The following is a 23,178-nucleotide window of genomic DNA, read 5'->3' as shown; positions in this document are numbered from 1 at the left end:
AAGCACCCAGCCCATATTCAGAACCCTTTAAACGAGCCCTCAGGACTTGGTTGAGGTGGTGATGTCACAGCTATACTGTCACCGGTGGAAGTGACGCTACACACTGAGTCCGCGGCTGCAGGTACGATGTGAAGACGACTACAACAGAGATATGGAAAATGCTGACTAATCAGAGCAAACTGGGCTTCTGCGATCTTAAAGAGACAGGTGCTAAAATGGAGCATTTCAGACAGAAGAACACTAACAATGACGATGACACCAGAATATTTGAAAATGTCCGTTACACATCGTGTTTGGAGGTCTCAAATGAAGCTAATTTCTGGTTAATCAATCTGTAGCGGAATGAAACTAGTTTTCCCCACATCAACCAGAAATCTGACTTCAGTCCTCGCAGTAATTAGCTTTCACACACACAACACACACATTCTCACAAACACACACACACGTGTAATTTTGATCTATAATTGCATCTTTTCAGCTGTGCGACTGGGAGGAAATCCGCAGTTGTTCCCTGGTGCTCCATCTATAACTTCTCCCTCGCTCCTTTCCTAGAGAGGAATAAGCTCTTCTTCATTAAACTCTGAGCTCTCTTTGTTTCTTTATCTTGCCCTCACCAGAGCCAGAGACACAAATCATTAAAGAATAGAGAAACACATTCTTCACAGTAGCAGCATATGTATCACATGTTCTTATCTAAACACTACGTTTGCCTCATGATGATTTTCAACGAGAGTCAAAGTTGTATCAAAATCTGTATAGTATATTGTATGAAGAATATTATTCCAAAAGTTACAGTTGTATAAGCTGTTTTGTGAATATGGCTGCTGTGGTTGACGCCTTATTTTCTGTCTTTTCAGAAGCTGCACTGATATCTTATGTTGTTTGATCTTCATCATTGTCATCCTCTCATATGTGGCCCTGGGGATAGTGGGTGAGTCAGTCTACACACACACACACACACACACACACACACGAACACACACACCCCCAGTGAGTGTGGGAGAAAGCGTCTTTGATCAGTCTCTTCTTGCAGTGCATTGTCTGGTGAATAAACACACACCGACAATCTCTGTTTTTTCTTGATCTCTCAAAATATTAGCCACACACACGACGATGCTGTGTTTGTATGTGTGTGTGCGTGTGTGTGTGTGTGTGTGTGTGTGTGTGTGTGTTTGCATGCAGCGAAAAACAACAACTCCCTATTCAGTCATGTAGGACAGTCGGTGGTGCTCTGCGGACCTCTAGGTGAGACGTTCTCTCAGTGATTCACTCACACACTGCAAGGGCGGGAGCTCATTATTCAACTATTGGGATATTCCTTTGTGGGGGAGCTTGGTGTTTAACTTTGGAGGGGTCTGTTGGTAATGTGTTTGTGTTTGTCTACACTAGTTGCCTGCTCATTTCTTCCTTCTTATGTTCAACGTCCGGCCGCTACTAGTCCACAAGTTAATTGATCGCGAATGTCGTTGTTCTGTCGTTTTTGTTAATGAGAACAAAAACAAAACAAAAATGTATTGTTTTGCAATCGCAAAAATACACTTCACACGAAGTTAGGTTGAGCCAACAAAACCACTTAGCTCGATTTAGGAATGACATTCATTTCTCAGGACACAAACAGCGGCCTGTGTTTGTTTGACCCATCTACATCTCTTACAAGAACAAACCCTTCATTCAAAACTATATTAAACTCTTTTTATCACAACACACAGACACAAAATAAATAGCTATTTGCACATGCCGACTGCACACTGATGTGCCTAGTATAAAACACTTTTATCTAGAGAGGCTTTTTCATGTGTAGCATGCAGTATAGACTATGAACACAAAGGAAATGTGTTCATTTTCAATACTCATACAGTATCAGATACAATTCAATACAAAGATGATATGAACATATTACTGTATTGTACTCTAAACTAAATACAGCTTATTATAATTACAGTCCTCTAACTCTCCACAATGAGCCTCCATTGTTGTTCACACCAGAGTAAACCTGAATCCTGTTGAAAGTGTTCAAGCTTTGTTTTCTAAGTGATCTAATTGGAGACAGGTGTTTTCACAGGTGCATTCTGAGTGCATGTGATTATTAATTGTGTGTGTGGTATTTCAGTGTTTTAGTTGTGAATGTGTCTAATTAAATGACAACACAGTGTGTTCTCAGTTTATGAAAGTTTTTTAATTAACTGTAATATTTTGTACGCCTAAAAATGTCTTATTCAGCGTTCTGTTTTACTTCTCCTCTCCTGTCGCTTCTGGTTGCCAAAAAAACAAGATGGTGACGGCAACAATTCCGAACTAGGGGGCTTCAAAAACAGTAGTTCATTGGGACGTCACAGTGACTACTTCCACTTCTTATATACAGTCTTTGCATTCTATCAACAATGTATCAAAAGCACCGTGTGTAATGGGAAAGGTGTTCCGTAGTGATGAACCCAGAGAGAATCATCACCGAGCTTTTTAGCCTATTTTGGACCACTGTTTAAGTTTTCTAGCTTGCAAACTCTGTTCTCATATTACATATTCTAATGCAGTGCCTCTGAAGTTATGGACCAGATGATTGTTGCTTCATGTAGAATTTCTCCGCTTCTGTCATTATCTCTGTCTTCCCGAACAATTGGTTTTCAACTGTTTCCCTGACTTATGTCCTCTATGTCCGTGCCCTGATCACATTGATTGTTTAACTGGCCGGTGGTTCAGAGGAGGAGATGAAAGGAGAGACATTGGGAAAAGAAAGAGATAAAGTGTAGAGGGAGAGACAGCACACTGCTGGCTTATCTGAGAGATAGAGCGAGGTGTGAGAAACCGAGGCCGTGGAGGAGACAATAAGCCAGCAGAAATCACAACAGAAATCTCTTTGTTGCCAAATGTTCAGCAGCCCCAGAAGTCACAGCAGGAAGTCGAGGGGGAAGCTGAATTGAAGCATTTGATGTTCTGGAGCACAGCTCCATATAAAGCACAGTCTTTGCTTACTCTGATACTGTTCAGACACTTTTAAAGCTACAGTAGCTTACATTATCCAAGGTTTTCCTATTGAAGCTACAGTTGCCCTGAAAGCTCAAATTACAGCCACTTTAAAAAACACATGCATTCAAAAGAAAACACAACCAAATACAGAAATCAATCTATACAGAAAACACATTGTCAATCTCGTACTAAACCAATTACAAACAAATACAGAAACACGCTTTAAATACAGAAAACGACGAACTCTACGATACTGTAAAGCAGCAGGCAGAGCTTCTGCTTCAGCAGTGGAGGAGTATGACATCATCTGTGTCCCAACAGGCAGCCCCTAAATCCCATTTACTAGTATGATATCACCCAATGGTGAGATCACTGGGAGCTTTCACATCCTGGTGCTGAGTTCATTTCTTACTTTATTTTATATTTATGTGCAAAAATGGCCCAACTATTCAATAATTGAGTGGAATTTGTCTTTTCAATATGCAAAGTATCTGAAACAGCTGATGTAAACCATCAGGGACAGAACTGATGGCATACATTTAGATGTTTAATAACCAGGCAGCAACCTGTGCTGGGCACCAATGGCCACCAATCAGTGCCCATGGAATGGCAGACCGGGGTGGTGGTTCCCATCTTCAAAAAGGGGGACCGGAGAGTGTGCTCGAATTACCGGGGTATCACACTACTCAGCCTCCCGGGGAAGGCTTATGCCAGGGTGCTGGAAAGGAGGCTCCGACCGCTTGTCGAACTTCAGATTCAAGAGGAGCAGTGCGGATTCCGTCCCGGCCGTGGAACAGTGGACCAGCTCTTTACCCTCGCAAGACTACTGGAGGGGCTCTGGGAGTTTGCCCAGGCTTTCGACCGGGTCCCTCGGGGGATCTTGTGGGGGGTGATGCGGGAGTATGGGGTGCCGGACCCGTTACAACGGGCGATCCGGTCTCTGTACGACTGCAGTAGGAGCTGTGTCCGCATTCTCGGCAATAAGTCAGACACGTTCCCGGTGGGTGTTGGCCTCCGCCAGGGCTGCCCTTTGGGTCCTGTTCGTGATTTTCATGGACAGGATATCTAGGCGCAGCCTGGGGGCGGAGAACGTCAGTTTCGGGGGTCTCGGGATCGCCTCTCTGCTATTTGCAGATGATGTGGTCCTGTTAGCCTCCTCGGATCGTGACCTCCAGCATTCACTGGGACGGTTTGCAGCCGAGTGTGAAGCGGCGGGGATGAGAGTTAGCACCTCCAAATCTGAGGCCATGGTGCTCTGCCGGAAACCGGTGGATTGCTCCCTCCAGGTGGGGACGGAGTGCCTACCTCAAGCGAAGGAGTTCAAGTATCTCGGGGTCTTGTTCACGAGTGAGGGTAAGATGGAGCGGGAACGTTCCTACCCTCACCTATGGTCACGAACTCTGGGTCGTGACCGAAAGGACAAGGTCGCGGCTACAAGCGGCCGAAATGAGTTTCCTCCGTAGGGTGGCCGGGCTCAGCCTTAGAGATAGGGTAAGGAGCTCGGTCATCAGGAGGGAGCTTGGAGTCGAGCCGCTACTCCTTCGCGTCGAAAGGAGTCAGCTGAGGTGGTTCGGGCATCTAATTAGGATGCCTCCTGGACGACTCCCACTGGAGGTTTTCCAGGCACGTCCAACTGGGAAGAGACCCCGGGGAAGACCCAGAACACGCTGGAGAGATTACATCTCCCAGCTGGCCTGGGAACGCCTCGGGATCCCCCAGAATGAGCTGGAACATGTTGCCGGTGAGAGGGAGGTCTGGGTCGGCCTGCTTGCCCTGCTGCCACCGCGACCCGACCCCGGATAAGCGGTGGAAAATGGATGGATGGATGGATGGCAGCAACCTCTGAAAAGTGGAGCCAATATTGAAGAGCTTTAAAGCTGCATTCTCTCTACTGTCCACCAGGGGGCAACTCCTCTGGTTGTATAGAAGTCGATGAGAAAGTGACTCTACTTCTCTCTTGATTTATTACCTCAGTAAACATTGTAACATGAGTTTATGGTCTCAATCTCTAGTTTCAAGTCTTCTTCAATACAGCATGATGTTCATTTAGTACATTATGGTCCATTTAGAGTCACACAGACCATAAAGCAGGGGATGCTTTAGGGCGGGGCTACTTTGTGATTGACATGTCTCTACCACGGTGTTGTCCTTTCACAGTGTGTTTTCAGTTCATTAAAAGTTAGTTGTAACATTTTGGTCCACCCTCTAGTGTCCCTACTGGTTGCAAACAACAAGGAGGCGACGGCCAAAATAACAAACTTCATGATTCAAAACTTCAGTCCACAAACCAACGGGTCCCGTTGTAACAATTCACCTAATTATATGAACCCAAAAAGGGAAAAGTACATACGCTAAAATGAAAGGGCACGGGCGGATCTGAATTGGTCAGGTATACAGACACTACATCTGACTGCGTAACAGTTGAAGGTACAGAAAACACACTATTATTCACTATGAGGACAGACCACATCAGACACAAAAGAAACCACACAGCCAGTTAAATATAACACAATATAATATAAATCAAATTCATTCGGCATACGGGATGCAGCAAAACAAAACAATCGTGAGGCTCCCGCTCTAGTCCGTGCCGAATCCCCGTGCAGAGTCCCGCTTTGTAATCCCAGGAAAGTTCCTTTCTGGTCCGTTGCTGAGCAGTCACCGGCAAATCGTTCTCTCCGAGTCCACTAAACACCGACGGCTTCCCCTGTCGGCGCGCACCTTCTCCTCTCGCGTCACTCCCCCTTGTCACCATTAATACAAACCAGATCAACTAAACTAATAACAATACCAGACCCTATTCATATCCTCTGTTAATCATTACAGGCAACTAATAGCATTCATAAATACAGCACTTTTAAATATGTGAAGGACAATAACTCATAGGTTCGCCATTCATTATTGCCGTACCCAAAGGCAGACTTTTGCGATCATTACACCATCACAATGACAACGTCCACTTCTTCTATCAGTCTATGATGATAACAGTCAAAGGTTTAAAAGGCTGTTAGAGCCAGAATTGCCTGGTGATACATACGTGCTAGTACTATTTCAATCTATTGATGCTTTTGCTTGAGCTGCTAGTGCTATTCCTACTACCACTCCTATTCCTGCTCCTATAGATGGGGCTCTTATTGCCACTACCTCTCAAATGTGTGCGTGTGTTACTGGGGGCTACTGGCTACAAGTGACATCACCCTATAAGGAGGGCATGAATCCACAAATCCCACTGTACACACAGACATGCATGCAATAACCACACGAGCCGTCACACCACACCATAGTGTGTGTGCACACACTCTTACACAAAGAATCACTCCACTCCACTCTGCTACTACCAAACACTGATGACATCATTCCCGATGACATCACCCTCTCTCTCTTTCTCTCTCTCTTTCTCTCGCATGCACCGTCTGCACCTTGTACTTAGCCCCCATCTCTTTTTTGTCTCATCCATCCTTATTTTCAGAGCCACACACACACTCACACTCACACACACACACACAGTATGAACACAATCTCCTTTCTCTTCACTCTCTTCATTGTCATTAACTACACCAACCACTGCGCTGTAGATATATGAATGTCACAATGATGAGACGGTTTACTAGTGAGGAAAGGCAGGTTTTCAACACAAGCTAATTCCTTTGTGTAGAAAGGATAGTCAACTTCTCCAATCCACCACTAGCATAGAAACAACACAAAACCGGGCTGTCAAACGATATGCACCTGTTCATTTTTTTGAATACTTCTTCCTTTCCAAAAATATGAAAAAAAAAGGATTGAAACAGTTAGCTTGAGGCACAGGTGCAAATGCCGACCAGCATCTGCACAAAAGAGAACGGTCGTATCTCTTTAAAGGTATAATGTGTAACATCTGGCCACAATTTCAGTTTCAAACATTCAGAAAACGAAGGCTGTTCACTTGTATCAGCTGGTCCCAAATAAAGGCCTACTGAAGTTCTCTCTGCAACTGAGGGGAAAAACGACCCTGGCCTTTATTTGAGAATAACTTTGGAGCACCACTTGATCAACTTTTAAATGCATCTTTATGCATATCAAATGACATTAGATTGGTATATACAACTAAAATAGGAGTCGTTTCTCGATGTCTTGCCCTCTGCTGCTAGTTAGTAGTTGTTTTGTTTTTTTATAACTTATGACTGTAGATTTAGTTTGTATGGACCTATAGTAGTAGAGGTGAGTTGCCGCCCCCTGGTGGCCAGACATTACATATTGCACCTTTAAAATCACTTTGTATTACATATTTATTTTACATTTTACATTGATTTCATGTTTCAAACGAGTCATAGCTTCAGCAATGATGTAATGCTTAAGGACAACATACAGATTATGTTGTAATGCACTGTAGTAATGAGGTTCATACGAGCATACTAGTACAAACTAGAAGATAACAGTAATACTAATGACTTAGGCAAAGACAAACCAAGTGCAGGAACTCAAAACCTAGTACAGTAAATCACAGTATTGAGATTTATTCTTCTAATTTTATGCCACGGCACTGTTTTGGCACAGAGGGATGACGGATGATTGAAAATAAGCAAACACACACACACACACACACACACAGATTCCTCCCATGGCTACTGGATGTCTTCGTGCCTCTCTGTTGTGTTGTACATCAGGGGTAGATGGATTTCGACAGCTAAAAAAGATTTTTCTTCGCAAAGCTACGAATAGTTTAAGGTCTTTTAGTAGCTTTAATATCTATATCTATATATACGTATATCCATACTGTTTCTCTGCTACAGTGAATGATCTGTCCGTCTTGTCTGTCTGTGTCGTCCAGCCTGGTTACATGGGGACCCCAGGAAGGTGCTCCATCCAACAGACAGCTATGGCCAGTTCTGTGGTCAGACGGGGACTTCCAACACGTAAGTCACTGTTACACTCTACACACAGATCCCTTTACACCTACAGTCCCCCACACGTTCACATGTAGTCACTCAAATGATCTTACTTCAGTGTTTATTTATGTTGCATATTTGCCTGAAAACATTGGAACATATTGGTTAATCATAATTTATTTTATCTGTTGACAGCATTGTTATGGAAAAAATATGGAAATTATTTTTAACCTAATTATTGTGTGTAAGATAAACTTGGAAAGTTATTGCAGCTAAAGAACTTACCAACGAACAAGAAAAGAAAAAAACACACATGTACCTTGCATCATGTGATGATATCAATGTGGGACAGTGCTGATAGGACGCACACTGTGGTTGGTCCCATCAGTGAGAATGTCTTTGGAGAACCTTTGGAAGCATGATCTCATCCCTACTTGTAACATTTTGCCGCTTAACTAATTACATTCATTTGTATTACCGTAACAAAGTCATGTTGTGTGTGTGTGTACTTGTACTTTTTAATTTCCATATTTCAAAAATTCATAACTTTTCTTCTATTCAGGACTTTTTTTTCAAGTATTGCACATCGCTACATTTGAAGTTGCATCCATCACAGAGAATACCAGTCACAACGAACAGAAAGACCTACGACACAGAACAACACGTTGTTCATGCTGCCAATATCATAGAATCGTTGCAGAGCGTGAACTGAAGAGGCTCAGGAGATTATTCTTTTTACAATTACTTGCCTTGTTTTTCGAGTGCAATATGAGCTGTTTGTGAACACACGTGCACACATTGAAGATCCTCACAGACTGACAGTGATGTCATTGTGTGCTTGTTTACAGCCCAGAAGGGTTCTAAGTCTGTACATGAATGTAGAAATAATCCATCAAATTCCGATGACCTTCACGTTGTAGCGCGCGGTGCCCCCGCACGCTTTCTTAATTTTATTTATTAAAAAATTATTTTTTCTCAAAAAAAATGTATTTATCAAAAAATAAAAAGCAATAAATAAATAGGAGGCCTTTTGTTTGAAATGAACAAAAGTGGAACGAGGATCCCTCAGCAGTGTATGAGCGAACTGAGAGGACCTCGCCGACGACGGGCAGACCCGAGCTGCCGCCAGGGTGACCCCGGATCCACGGGACTCGTGCCCCGCTGTCCGGTCGCCCCCTGCGAGCGCCCCTGTTGCAGCAAGAGACTGCGAGAAGGGGAAGAGAGGCAGAGTTCAGTTCTCTCTCTATGTGACTCGCTCACCTGACCTGAGGGAGAGTGGCTCCCGCTCACTTCTCCCTGATTTGCCTCCATTGCCTCCGCTTAAGAGAAACTTATCCCGGTAGCCGATTGCACTAAATAGTAATAAATCGCCAACAAAAGCACGATCGATAGCTCGTTTGCTTTCTTTTCCAAATCGCCAAACATTGATATACTAAATAGTATAATCGGTTGCTCGAATAGCCGTCGGTTTTATAAAGTCTTTTAAAATGTGTTCTTCCCTGCTCAGAGCCCAACAGATATAAAGCTCTTTCAAACTCAAGCGGGACTTCCCCTGGTCTCTCTTAACTATAGAAAACGGATGCTAGTATGTGTAGATGTGTGTGCGCATAAAGTATGCATCAGTCGTGTGCCGTGCTGGAGCTCCGTCAACTTACCACAGGGGCTGGGAGAGTCTCCTAATCGGAGGAGACCTCTCCTCTTTGAGTTCCCAAGACAGATGAAGAAAAAGAGTCGGTCGCAAAAAGTTAAATTGTTACTTATTTATTTTTGTCCAATTCAAAGTATATTCTTTTGGTCCAAATACAGAGAAAAAATTATTAACATAAAAATATAAAAATCAACAAAGAATTTAAAAACCCCTGAACCCTCAGTGAGCAGGCTGTTTTCAAATGTCCAGAGATTTGTAAAAAGTTAAAGATTAACCCAGCGCAGGTTCAGACCTGGTGGAATTTTCCCCCGACTAAGCCCCGATCCTTTAAAACCGAGAATATTTATACTCCCCTGTGGGTCATGACAGCGTCATGTTAACCCCCCTTAAATTTAGTCATACATGGATGAACATACTGTCCATCCAGGTCAAATTTATATGTCAACAATGACATCTGCTGGTACTCAGGACACATGACACACCTTGCTCACTGATTGATGATAATATTCAGATACATATACATGCGTATTCAGCGTATGTTCCAACCGGGTACAGGGATACATGATAATCCAAACAATACATGATATAAAACATAATACACCTTTTTTGCCCAGCGTAAGATTAATACCAGGGTATTCTTATATATATGTTCCCATTTGCGTAAATTGCGCCTATGTCCTTAAGGGATGCTTACGCATTAAGGGGCAGGAATGCAGACACGGTCCAATGACCCCACCCGAAGCTTAAAGTAACCATAAAGGATAATAAGTAGCTCACGTGAGTGCCGAGATGTGATCAGGCACCGGTGCTTAAGGCAGAATGCCAATAACGTGAGTGCAGCTGTGCAAACATCACTTCACCTCCACCTGTCCCCCTGAAAGTGGGTCACAACTCTGGGTCACTGTGTCACGAAAGTAGGTCATTAACCCAATCACCAAGAAATCGCCACCTGGATAGCCTCACGAACGTGAGTGTGTGTGTGTGTGTGTGTGTGTGTGCACCCCCACCCACACGTCCGTGCGCAGAGGGTGTGTGACAACAGAAACATGTCTATGCAACAGGTACAATTTTACAAGAGTCACAGCTCCCTATGTTTCTCTCGATTTCATTTTTGTTTTTCTAAATTTTTTATTTGTTGTTTTTAAGGTGCTTGTTAACACCTAATAACCAGGGCATTCCGTGTAGGGCCATCACAATTTCGCAAAACACTCCAACCTGTCTAACAACGTCTAGAAATAACATTCAGCTCTTGTTCCCTTGTAATGCGCACAATCATAGATGTTCTAATGTATATATATTGACATAACTCCATTATATCCCCAACATATTGGACACATATTTTTGATACATTTAAGATGATACACTGTGATTTGAGGCTCTAGCCATGATGGAGATGGAGAGAAAATGTTGCAAGTAGTTTAGCGTAGCCTTCGGCTAACCTTCTCATTCATAATGGCTGCTGCACTGAAAAAGGCAAAACTATTAGAGAGAAGAAAGAATGGCCTGCTGTTGGGATCATTTTCTGTAACCAGTGTAGCATGAAAGCACGGTGGAATTAGCTCGATGGTCCCACCGTGCTTTCATGCTACACTGGTTACAGAAAATGATCCGAACAAAGTTGTCACTTATCTGCCGATAGCAATGTGCTTTCCTACACTGTGACAGTGTGTAGATAACATGGCCCTGTTGGTTTATATATTTGTGTTTGTACCGGGGTGGTATATCACGTGTCTTATACATTTAGTATGATGGCTATTTACTGGGAGGCCTTTATTGAGTTCTTTATTATGGTGGGTGTAGGTTTATACTCCTTTAGATCCCATCATCATCTCTATTCAGCTTTCTGTACTTTTTTATGTAATATTCATGTAGCCTTGATACTGTCGGTGAATATATTTCATGTTGTGGTTATCACAGCTCAGGGGCGTTGTTTGGCCTGATGCGTAGCTGTGATATAATCACAACATATCGCAGTCAGCAGTGAGCTCAGAATGGCAATATGAAAGTTATAGACACATTACAATCCAAGTCATTTTTGTATTACTATCTAATTATGTTCACAATAAAATTAGCAGCTAGCATATTTCTTTATCATTATTTTGATGTAATTATTGTTCATTATTATGTATTTACAAAATGTGTATGTTGCCAGTTATTGTGCAGCAACTGAGAAACTGACCAGCGTCGATGACGATGACTTTGATAACTACTTGTACAAGGCTCGTCTTTATTTGTCGGGTGGAGATGTGTTGCTTGGTTTTGGGATGTTGCTTCACTTTCTCCTGTCCCTGTCAGAGTGTTGGTTGCCAAAATCTCCAGAGAGAGTTTTTACATTTGCGTCTACTTAAAGCCTTATCTATCTGGTGTCAAAACCTGCGTCAGATAGTTTCAGTCTTTGTGCTACAGAGGCAGCAGCTAGCTAACATTAGTGTCAAAAATAACATTCTCAGCCGCTGGGTGATACTGTAATAGGAGTTAGATATCATGGTATGTAGATACTTTATCATGGCTATGAACCAATCTGATTGCTTGGTTTGAGCTACCCGTTTTGTAGCTAGATATACTGTTTCCATAAAACTTCCATTTATCTGTATCTGTCTGAATAACATCACCAGGCTCCATTTAACAATTCAAAGGAATACTGTGCAAAGGATTATGGGATACCGAAGGCTGTTATTATTAAACTAGTTCGGTGAATGATAGCATGTACCTGAGCAGGCTGCAGGAGAATGATGAGAGGATGTGTCTGTCAGTCTCAGAGGATTCAGTGGGATGAGTGGCTGAGACCAACACACAGGATGCTTTTCTTGTGTGTGCTGCCATCTACTGGTCATTCATTGTTGCTACATGCTGACGAGTTCTGTTCTGTCTGTTTATTCATATCATACAAACAATATGTGACACAGAAGAGGAGCCCACTGACATTAACATTTTTAAACCTTGTCTTGATTCTTTAGGTTCACTCCCTCACACATGCATGTACATACATATGCATATCCCTCTACTACACTATCACTGGATTACTTTGACACTGAAGAAAAATAGAAAATGTGATGATTCTCAGTCAAATTCTGGAATCTTAAGGAGCGTCTTTTCAATGATTTCTTAGCAGATTTATTGATGTTTATTTGCCTTTAATGGACATCAGAGGTAATGATAGCTGGGGCTAGGGGCCACCTGCCTATCAGACTAACTCATTCACACACCGTAGGCACGGGAGTCATTTTGGGGTTAAGTGTCTTGCTCAAGGACACGTCAACATGCGACTAGATCGAACCGCCGATCCTCTGATTGAAGGACGACCCTATGAGTTGTGTATGCACAGAAGAGGGTATTAAACTTACACAAATACAAGACCAAATACAGTTCTAACAACTGAAGTGATTGGCATGAAAAAAGAAATCTACGGAATAAAATACTTAATGAAGGCTTGGAAAGAGGGTTGAGGAGTAATGTGGTTACTTTATTTAGTTTTTGTGGCTGGTGTTCTTAACTAAGAAGGTGCAACGTTACACTCAGATAGTTGCAGTGTGGTTAGAGCTTAGTGTGAGAGCAGGTCATGAGTCATCTTCATTTTACGTACATCTCCAGGAAACCACTTCCCCCCGTGGATATTCCAGTTTCTACACTCACAGTATGATCAATATAGTCAGTATGGGCTGTCAAATACAGCATGTTGCACCAACTGTCACAGTTTTGTCGAGCAGGCAGCAGGGGAAGGACCCAAGCGCAGACCAGCAATAAAGATAGTCGACTCTTACACTTAGTGAAATATATTCAAACCCAAGACTCAACGGTTATGTTTTCACCACCATTCCATCAAATGGAAATAGAGCTGCATCCATCATTTTTAAAAGCTTTAGGATCTGCAGTAAAAATGCTAAATCTGTTGGTTTGAACAACGGACAGCTGCAAATACAAGTTAGTGAGGTGTAGCTACTGAAAGGATTTCAGAATTTCATAATTGAAGTAAATAGAGCAACAGGGACCAATGCACTTCGACCCAACAATCTTTACTCTTTGCTTCAAGGCATTCTGGAACATGAAATCACTAACTGGAAAAGAAGTGCACACTGGAGAAATGTGCACTATCTGTGTGATTTTGATTTTTTTTTTTTGCAGGAAGAAACCCATCCTATTCTATTTCAACATCTTGAAATGTGCCAACCCGGCTATACTCATCAACCTGCAGTGCCCCACAACGCAGGTACTCCATTTACTACGACTGCTGCAGTAACACAGCATCACTTTATCTTACGCCTGCTGCTATGCATTTATCGTGTCAGTTTAGAACAACACTGAGATATATTGAATTGAATACATTCTCACTTCCAACTCGTCAAATGTAGATGTTTGCTCAGAGGTCCTACGCTTCAAACTGTGACACTCTATGTTTCCCTCTAGCCTTTGAGAACAGATTGTGATTGGGGTAAAAATAAGTAATGTTTGTTAAGTAAAATAAGTTTGCTGGTTACTTGAAATAAGTATACTTGTTACATAACTTAAATATGCGATGTTAGCTAAGAATGTAAGTTACATAACAAATGTAAAAGAAGCAAACATTGGCTAAGTTTCACAGCGATCTCCTGGGTGAAAGTCCTGTGTTTGTTTGACCTATCCATCTGCCCATCCTTACACTGACTCTCTCGCTTATTATACTGTCATTGCTCTCAGCATCTAATAATTCTTTATGTCATAACAGATGGGTTTACATTGGAGTTAGGTAAAAGCAGCAAGGCCTTCTCTGCTGGCCCTGACAAAATCACAAAATTATAGCTATTTTATAATTTCATTATTTTTCATAAATACACTACATGCATTCTAAATATTTTTCCCATTAACTTATTATCTCATTGCACAGCTACTGTCTTCCTCAGTTGCGCTTTTAAGTAGAGCTTTTATCCAATCAGATTTCGCTCTCCAAAAAAAAATCTGCCCGAGGCCTTCAGAAGTGAATCTCTTTGCAGAAATAAATGGGGACGATATTGTTGATTGTCATAGTCTTCAACCAATCAGCTCTTTAGTTTGACATGTTGGGCGTATTCTTTGACGTGTCAGAGCTTCTAGCTGGCCTACAAGTACGTCATCATTAACGTGCGGCTTGATTGGTCAGTGGGCTAGCGTGACTGTTGTGAAGTTAGCTAGCAGAACTTTGTAGTAGTAAGAGTTAAAGTTTAAAGATATGTAAGACGTTTTTACGTGACATTACATTTTTAGTATTTAGACATGTTCCCAATATCTGCTGCCTCTGTCGAGGGGACATTTTCAGCCCTCAAACGCATTAAAACGTATTCAAGAAATACAACTGGGGAGGCTCGACTGTCTTCACTGGCGTCCATGAATCGAGAAAGACTTCTTACTGGAACTGAACCGCACCGATGTTCTGTACGACCGTGTCATTGAACTCTTTGTAATCAAAGAAAGGAGGATGGACTTTGTCTTTAAGTGAACAGCAGCTTTGGTAAGTGAACTGCTTTTGTGTTTTTACATCTACAGTAGTGTTACTACTGTGTTCATTTTTATATCGTGTCGTTTTTATGATATGGTTAATATTGTTCTCTCTGATGTGAATAATATTTGAATGGTGCTCTTGAGTGTGTGGATGAATGCGTGTTTTCGTGCCGCAGTTTTGCTGGAATGTGCAGAGGCCTGATGAATCGTGTTATTTGGGTTTTATGTTATTCTACATGCTTTGTTGTCATATATGTGACTGGTTCTTGTGAGTTTGTTCTTGTCATTGTGTTAATTACATTGATTTTGACTCTATGTATTCTCCATTAATGACGAAGCATCCCATCATGCTGGCGTCATAATGAGGTTATTAGGAGGTGGTTCACTGAAGGCCCAGGTATAAAACACACGGGTAAAAGTCTGGTTGATATCACACGACGAGGGGCACTGACCAATCGTTGGTATTTGACGAGTTGGAAGTGAGAGTGCGGTGGTCACGGCGTACGGGTTAGGGTTACAAAAAGTGCCACATATTGTCTAGTGCTTATTAACTTAGACAAGATTGCAGTTGTTAATAAAAAAAAGTATTTGTAACTGAGATTGATGTTTACTAGCTGACTGCAACTTTGCGTTGGCATTGATGAAGGTTAGATCCACATGTCCATTAACAGTAGTCTATCAAATCACAAACGTAATGTCAGTGTGCATTTTCTTCCAGATGTGTGTGTCAAAGTGCCCGGACAAGTTTGCCACCTACACTGAGATGCAGCTGCAACACAAACTCAGCAGGAGTTACTGGGAATATTACAGACAGTTCTGCAAGCCTGGCTTTAATAACCCTGACAAGGTACCAACACTGACGCATTGTATACATTTATTACTAGAGTACTTGATGTGGTTTGATAAGCTGTGATTAGGTGAAGACCAGTATTGTGAGGGTCAAAGAGGATCCTGCTTGAAACTTTAATAGACAGAATCTTAAGGTATTGCCAAGGGGCTAAAAAGTGAAGCCAAACGCCTAATGGACCTTTTAAAGCCGGCGTCTTTAAACATTTGTATGCATGTCGGCAACAGAAGTGGCGTTTTGCCTCAGCCATCCAGATGTCTAACCGAGCTTTAAACATTGAATTAAAAGGTTTACCAGCATCAGAATGTCTGGTTGTTAAGTGTTCGCTTGTCAGAATCAACATTCCAACAGCGGACCCAAGTTCTACAGAATTCTAAAAAGGATCACAACCGTTTCAGAGTAACAGGTGTTTCAGTTTCATGAGTGACCATGTTTATCTGGTGACTTTCAGCCAAATGCTTCCATTGTGGCTCATAGTAACTTACGTAATACATACGAGTATGTATTTTAAATTGATGGAAGACCAAGATGGCAACGTCAAAAATGCTGAACTTAAGGCTTCAAAATCATAGTCCACAAACCAATGGGTGACGTCACGGTGACTACATCCACTTCTCATATACAGTCCATGGGTGCAGTCCAGTATCGGACTCTCAAATACATCTCGAATACATCTTGATGAAACCTGAATTCCCCCTTTTCCAAAGTTCAAACTAACTTTGTGTGTGTGCTGACCAAAAGTCTTCACCAAGAACCAGAACTCTCATACAGGCTGTCATTGTAACCCTCCTGTCTCTCCGCTGTTTCTTCCAGCCAGTATCTCAGGTTCTACGAGATGAGGACTGTCCCTCCATGATTGTACCCAGTAGACCATGTAAGGATGAGATACCCCCCCCCCCCCCCCCCCCCTCCCACATCCTACCTAAAGTTAACTAGTTTTGTCAATGCTTCAATTTTAAAGTAGGTTGTATAAGTCAAATTAGATGTTTTTTTCGCAGACCAAAGTCATAAAAAAATAACGTGTCAATGGGCTCATCATATAAATCCCATTTTATTTACATAATAGATGGAGTGGATAATCAGTTGAATTGTGGATATTAGTCAGTGGAAAGCCACGATGCATGTGTGTGTGTGTGTGTGTGTGTGTGTGGCAGTTCTCCAGAGATGTCTACCAGACTTCATCACTCAGAATGGGACTGTGACTGTAGCGAACAGAACCAGCTTTAAAGACGCTCTGGAAATGGCTCGTAGTGTAACTGAACTCCAACATGCTGCCAAGTACTGTAACTTCTACTACTTCTTGTTTTTCATGTCTGTCTTCTGCTGTGTCCACTTGTCAAAGATCACTCAACAGCACTAACGAACTAACTGCACTTCGTCCAACCGACACTTTTCCCTCCCCTCCACCGTAGCTGTGCCTACGGTATATCAGTGGCGGGCCGTGCATTTTATACCTGGGCCTTCACTGCTGTCCTGCAGCTGAAATACCACCTTATAACCACATTGTGGCACCACAGCTATTATTCATTTTTAAGGCTGTAACTATGAACATCTTCGGCCCGCCACTGCGGTATATGAATGAGTTAGTCCGATAGGCAGGTGGCACTTAGCCTGCCATCAGTGTGTGAATGGGTGAATGATGACAAGTAGTGTGAAAGCGCTTTGAGTGGTCGGAAAGACTAGAAAAGCGCTATACAAGTACAGTCCATTTACCATTACAAGAGGGTGACTTACCTTCATATGTTTTTCTGCTAGTTTCTATTTTAACTTCTACATGTTTAGATATTATCTGCAAAAATGAATGTCAGACTTTGAGTGTGGCAGTGAGGGGATATTTCATATGATGGCGTGTAGGGCAATAGAAACAACAAAAAAATTGTTTCCGAGATTATAGTCGTAAATTTACAAGAAAAAACTTGCATATTCTCTGAGATTGCAGTCATAAATTTAAAAGAAAAACACAAGACTCTGAATATAGGAAGTGCTATAGGAAAGGCATTGCATATCTGTAAATCAAAATGTAAATTTGTCAGTTTTTTCTTGTATGACTTTGTTTTTTCTCTGAATATTCCCCCCTTCCCCTGCTACCTAATTTTGATTATGTATTACATTTTTTTCTACATTTGCCCTAATAGGCCGTCGTAGTTTCATTAGAAATTTTTTATTTTTTATTTAAGCTATATACAGAACAATAGCTCATCAAGACCTGGGATTGAAATGTGTATAGTCAAGTGTTAGCATCTGGCTGATGGACAAAGATCCTACAAACCTGGCATTTCTCTGTATCTTAGTGTCTTTGTCTTTGTCTCTGATGTAACATTGAAAGAACCGGTCTCTGTTTTCTTACTCTGCTTCATTTCTGCTCAAATAACTCCTCCCCCCCTCTCCTCCATACAGGGGTATAACAGGACTAGTGGACACTAAGGAGCTGGGCATGAAGATCCTGGAGGATTACGTCAAGTCATGGGCGTGGATACTCATGTAACTACACAAACAGCACACACAGAAAAGCCACAACACGTGACTCAAAGATATTTAGCTACCGTTTAGCCTCACAGCTAGTTGTGTCTAGACATGAACAAGTATCAGTAGCAGCTATGCTAAGTTTTGAAAACGTTCCTGATCAGCAGTTTGTTGTTGTCACCATCACTTACCTACTAAATAACATGCACATTTACTTGATTCATTATTATTTGACGGTTCATTATTAATGTTACCACTCCAGTAAAATGAGCCTAAAACGCCTATCCAAGGCATACCCAAAGTAAATTGAAAGCTGTTCTTGAACCATTTGGAGTACATGCATGGTTTTGGTCTCTTTTGAAAGGTAACACTCTGAAGTTTCTTCCCCAACAGAATCACTGTAAGTGCTACTGGTATTGAGTAATAGAAGTTTGAACACACTGAAGTAGAAGGTTTTTATTTCCGCCTGAATATTCTTTTGCAAACAGATGCCTGCAGATGACTATAGCTGGAACTTATTAGCTAGAAAACACAATGGGACCGCAGCATGAAGCCTTACCTAGTCCAAGTTCAAATTTTATAACAATACCACAGAAAATTAATATTTTACACATGTTTTACTAAGGGTATGTCTAGGCGCTTTCCAAAAAAAAGACATTTGGGAACCCATGATTACCATGGTAACATACCTAGGCTGTGTAGAAATGTGTATTCATAATTAAAACTATAGCTTATTTTTGTCTAAATACAGTTATCTATAAGTTATTTCACCATTATTTACTCTCCTAAATTCTCCAAAACCACACTTTGCATTTATCGCACAGACACAGCGACCTGACTCGCGGTTTCGCAGGCGACTTCCACGTTCTGCCTCTAAATCCACCCCCTGAAGCTGCATATCATTGTTTTCGAAATTTTATTGGCTATACAATCAGTTGCAATTGGCTCGAGCGTTACACGAAAGAAGAGGGGCAGGCACTTTCATTCAACACGGACTCTTGTTGGCTATTGTAGGCTGTGGACAGGACAAGGAAGCTCCTAATAGGTCAAATGAGGTGTCAATCAAAAGGTCAGAGTGCAGCTGTCATTTTGAGACACAGAGTTTGCATGCAAACTGAAGTTACGTTCGAAAATACATAGATAGTTAGGCATATCTGCCGGCTAATTTGAAATGATGCAACAGCAGTCCATGGGTATTTATGGATGTAATAATGTGTTTTGGACTAAATATTTTACTGGATTGGATCGTCTGGACCTTTGACAATGTAACAAGACCATTTTTGTTGGAATATTATCGAGAGGTAGACTTCTATAAAGCTTCATCGGTGAGTTGCCTCGATTTTGTAACTGCTTGTTTGTGGGTTGGTGGTCTGACAGAGGCGTTGAGTGTACCTGCTGTTGTGATTGTATCTTGAAATGGTTTGCATAAATCGAATCACAAGAATCGTAGCTTTCCAAAGAGATGTCTCATCAGAACCTACCTATAAATAGCGGTTGTGTACATGTTACAGGTCCCAGCTTGAAGTTAAAGCCTGATAACAGATTTATGACTGAGAAAAACAGGAAATAATAAGACAGGCAAACGTGTGGCTTCTTCATTCAGCGTCTTCTCAAGCTATTTTATTTCACACTTCAAGTGAAAACAATCTCCTGTATATCCATCTATCCATCCATTTTCCTCCACTTATCCGGGGTCGGGTCGCGGTGGCAGCAGGCCAAGCAGGCTGACCCAGACTTCCCTCTCCCCCGCAACATGTTCCAGTTCATACTGGGGGATCCCTCCAGTGTGTTCTGGGTCTTCCCCGGGGTCTCCTCCCAGTTGGACGTGCCTGGAAAACCTCCAGGAGGCATCCTAATTAGATGCCCGAACCACCTCAGCTGACTCCTTTCGACGTGAAGGAGTAGCGGCTCGACTCCAAGCTCCCTCCTGATGACCGAGCTCCTTACTCTATCTCTAAGGCTGAGCCCGGCCACCCTACGGAGGAAACTCATTTCAGCCGCTTGTAGCCGCGACCTTGTCCTTTCGGTCACGACCCAGAGTTCGTGACCATAGGTGAGGATAGGAACGTAGACCGACCAGTAAATTGAGAGCTTTGCCTTCCGGCTCAGCTCCCTCTTCACCAAGACGGTCTGGTGCAGCGCCTGTTTTACTGCTGCAGCCGCACCGATCCGCCTGTCGATCTCCCGCTCCATCTTACCCTCACTCGTGAACAAGACCCCGAGATATTTGAACTCCTTCGCTTGCGGTAGGCACTCCGTCCCCACCTGGAGGGAGCAATCCACCGGTTTCCGGCAGAGCACCATGGCCTCAGATTTGGAGGTGCTAACTCTGATCCCCGCCGCTTCACACTCGGCTGCAAACCGCCCCAGTGAATGCTGGAGGTCACGATCCGAAGAGGCCAACAGGACCACATCATCTGCAAACAGCAGAGAGGCGATCCCGAGACCCCCGAACCTGACGTTCTCTGCCCCCGGCTGCACCTATATATCCTGTCCATGAATGTCATGAACAGGACCGGTGACAAAGGGCAGCCCTGGCAGAGGCCAACACCCACCGGGAACGTGTCTGACTTATTGCCGAGAATGCGGACACAGCTCCTACTGCAGTCATACAGAGACCGGATCGCCCATGGTAACGGGTCCAGCACCCCATACTCCCGCAGCACCCCCCACAAGAACCCCCGAGGGACCCGGTCGAAAGCCTTCTCCAAGTCGACAAAGCACATGTAGACTGGTTGGGCAAACTCCCAGAATCCCTCCAGTAGTCTTGCGAGGGTAAAGAGCTGGTCCACTGTTCCACGGCCGGGACGGAATCCGTACTGCTCCTCTTGAATCTGAGGTTCGACAAACGGTCGTAGCGTCCTTTCCAGCACCCCCAGTGGTTACCCCGGTAATTCGAGCACACTCTCCGGTCCCCCTTTTTGAAGATGGGAACCACCACCCCGGTGCCAGTCCATGGGCACTGATCCCGACCCCCATGCAACATTTAAGAGGCGTGTCACGCGCACATACAAGTCTTGGGTCGCAAGGCGGAACCACAACGCTGCACTGGGCATAGATAGAAATACGCTTCTAAAGGAAGTTTTATTATGATTAGCAAATCACAGACATTCGTTCAAATATAATGAATCAAATATTCATCAAATAACAAAAATGTGACCATACGTTTTGTGTGCGTCACATACATAACACAGATGTACAGTTACCCGGGCCGTCGGAGTGGTAACAGGTTTTAAAGTGTATTCCATTAAACAATCAGTGCCTCACAAATCTGTCACAACTTGAAGGGTAACTTTGTGTTAGAAAAATTCGCTCGAGGCCGATGTAAAAATCATTAAATCACAGGACATTTAGAGACAGAGTTGAAACACATACAGAACATGGATCAAGGCTGCTCAGAGGTTTGTCTCTGAGTCTCTGTCATATATATACTGCTAAACACAAGCAGTGTGGTGGTACAGGGTAATTTACGATAAGCTTGTCACACACGGATAACATACACACGTATTGCTTTTCACACAGCGTAATCTTCACAAAACCTGGAACAACACTTTAACAGTTTGTTCTCGTACAAAGGTCATTCTATGAAATCAGGAAGTCTTGGTAGCAAATCAGCTCTGCTCAAGTATTGACGTCTTCAACAGTTTTATTGTCTCTTATTTAGGACAAACATCTGCTAGCCCCCAAGAGGAAAGATATCTGAGACGCTTGGTGTCAGAGGAAGTTTCAGACACCCAGACATACGAGGACACAGGCCTCGAAAGTTCACATGAGGACATAAGTCTTTGTAAGTCAACATACTTCTTTAGTCATTAGATTTTTCCAACACTTTGGTATTTTTTTCAACCTTGACCCATTTCCCATTTCTTTGTGTCCAAGTGACTGATAGGGATTGTTACACATCACAGTTTTTTAAACCGGTCCAGAACACTATAGACAGCAAAATAACAAACAGAAAGTTAAAAGGTAAAAGAAAAAGGTTTTATTTCTGTGGAGGGTTCTTTCCATAATGCTGTCAGTCACTTAGAACAACATTTTGACAGTCAGTGACAAAAACAAGCACTTTTATTAGAACATTGACTAAGCTGAATTGCCCCATTAGGATTACGTTGCAGCCCGTTTAGCGGCTGCCGTCAGCAACAATATCTCTCAAGCCCATCAGTCAGTCAGACACAAAAACATTACAAAACAGGGTCCAGGTGTCAGGATCCCTGTCTGACCCATTGTGTGTTAACCTCTGTTTCCCCCCAATCTCCTCTCCTCATGTGTCTGTCTTTCCCCTGTTTGTTTTGTTGTGCCATGTGCTTGGTGTTGTTTTCTCGGGCCTGCCTCCAGACACCTCCCATTGCCACCGCCCTGATGGATGCACAGCTGCGGACAATCTGGCTCGTTACCCAGCAGCATATCAACCCTGGTCTTGCAGGCCTGGGTTGTCAGTCCGTATTGTCTTCTGCCTCGGTAGCCTCCACCGCCGTTCCGTAAATTGAACCCCGTTGTTTCTTCCTGAACTAATCTCTCTCCTCTCTGCTACGGGGTAGAATACTGGTCGATCCGCGTACTCTCCGGTGTCGAGCCACGGGACTCACACCGTCAATCCGCCTGCCCTCCGGTGTCGGACCACGGGCTCCACACCTTCACACACCTTCAAAATAAAATCTGTTACATCGGACTCTGTATCCTGTGGTCTTGCGTTTGGGTCCTATCCGTGAACTCCCGCGACAGAACGGACTGACCAAAAGATGGATTCAGCGGCCACAGGAGCAGCTATGCTGGCCGGACATAGCACACTGCTGGAGGAACACCAGCGGATGCTCATGGAGATGCATCAAGCACAGCGATCCATCGCAGCTGAGGTCTCTCAGATTGGCCTCATCGTGCAGGAACTGGCTCGGACAGTCCAGCCTCAGCCGGCTCCAGCACCGGACCTCGCACCTGCA

The 23,178-nt window shown here is 43.1% G+C and overlaps 1 protein-coding gene across 1 annotated transcript in view; it reads left to right on the top strand.

Annotated features, from left to right (window-relative positions):
• The window catches only part of LOC142933824 (choline transporter-like protein 5-A), a 63,810-nt gene that overhangs the window by 28,372 nt on the left and 12,260 nt on the right, over window positions 1–23,178 (top strand). Inside the window, exons 3-9 of the mRNA XM_076078068.1 lie at window positions 858–931; window positions 7,775–7,859; window positions 13,603–13,687; window positions 15,650–15,778; window positions 16,592–16,652; window positions 16,933–17,056; window positions 18,176–18,259. Coding sequence (XP_075934183.1) covers window positions 858–931; window positions 7,775–7,859; window positions 13,603–13,687; window positions 15,650–15,778; window positions 16,592–16,652; window positions 16,933–17,056; window positions 18,176–18,259 — 642 coding nt within the window. The remainder of the gene's footprint in view (window positions 1–857; window positions 932–7,774; window positions 7,860–13,602; window positions 13,688–15,649; window positions 15,779–16,591; window positions 16,653–16,932; window positions 17,057–18,175; window positions 18,260–23,178) is intronic.

This window comes from Anarhichas minor, unplaced genomic scaffold (genome assembly GCF_050575085.1).
Source record: "Anarhichas minor isolate MPS153535 unplaced genomic scaffold, ASM5057508v1 ptg000006l, whole genome shotgun sequence".
Taxonomy (NCBI): Eukaryota; Metazoa; Chordata; class Actinopteri; order Perciformes; family Anarhichadidae; genus Anarhichas; species Anarhichas minor.
This window is presented reverse-complemented; position numbering and strand designations above follow the sequence as displayed.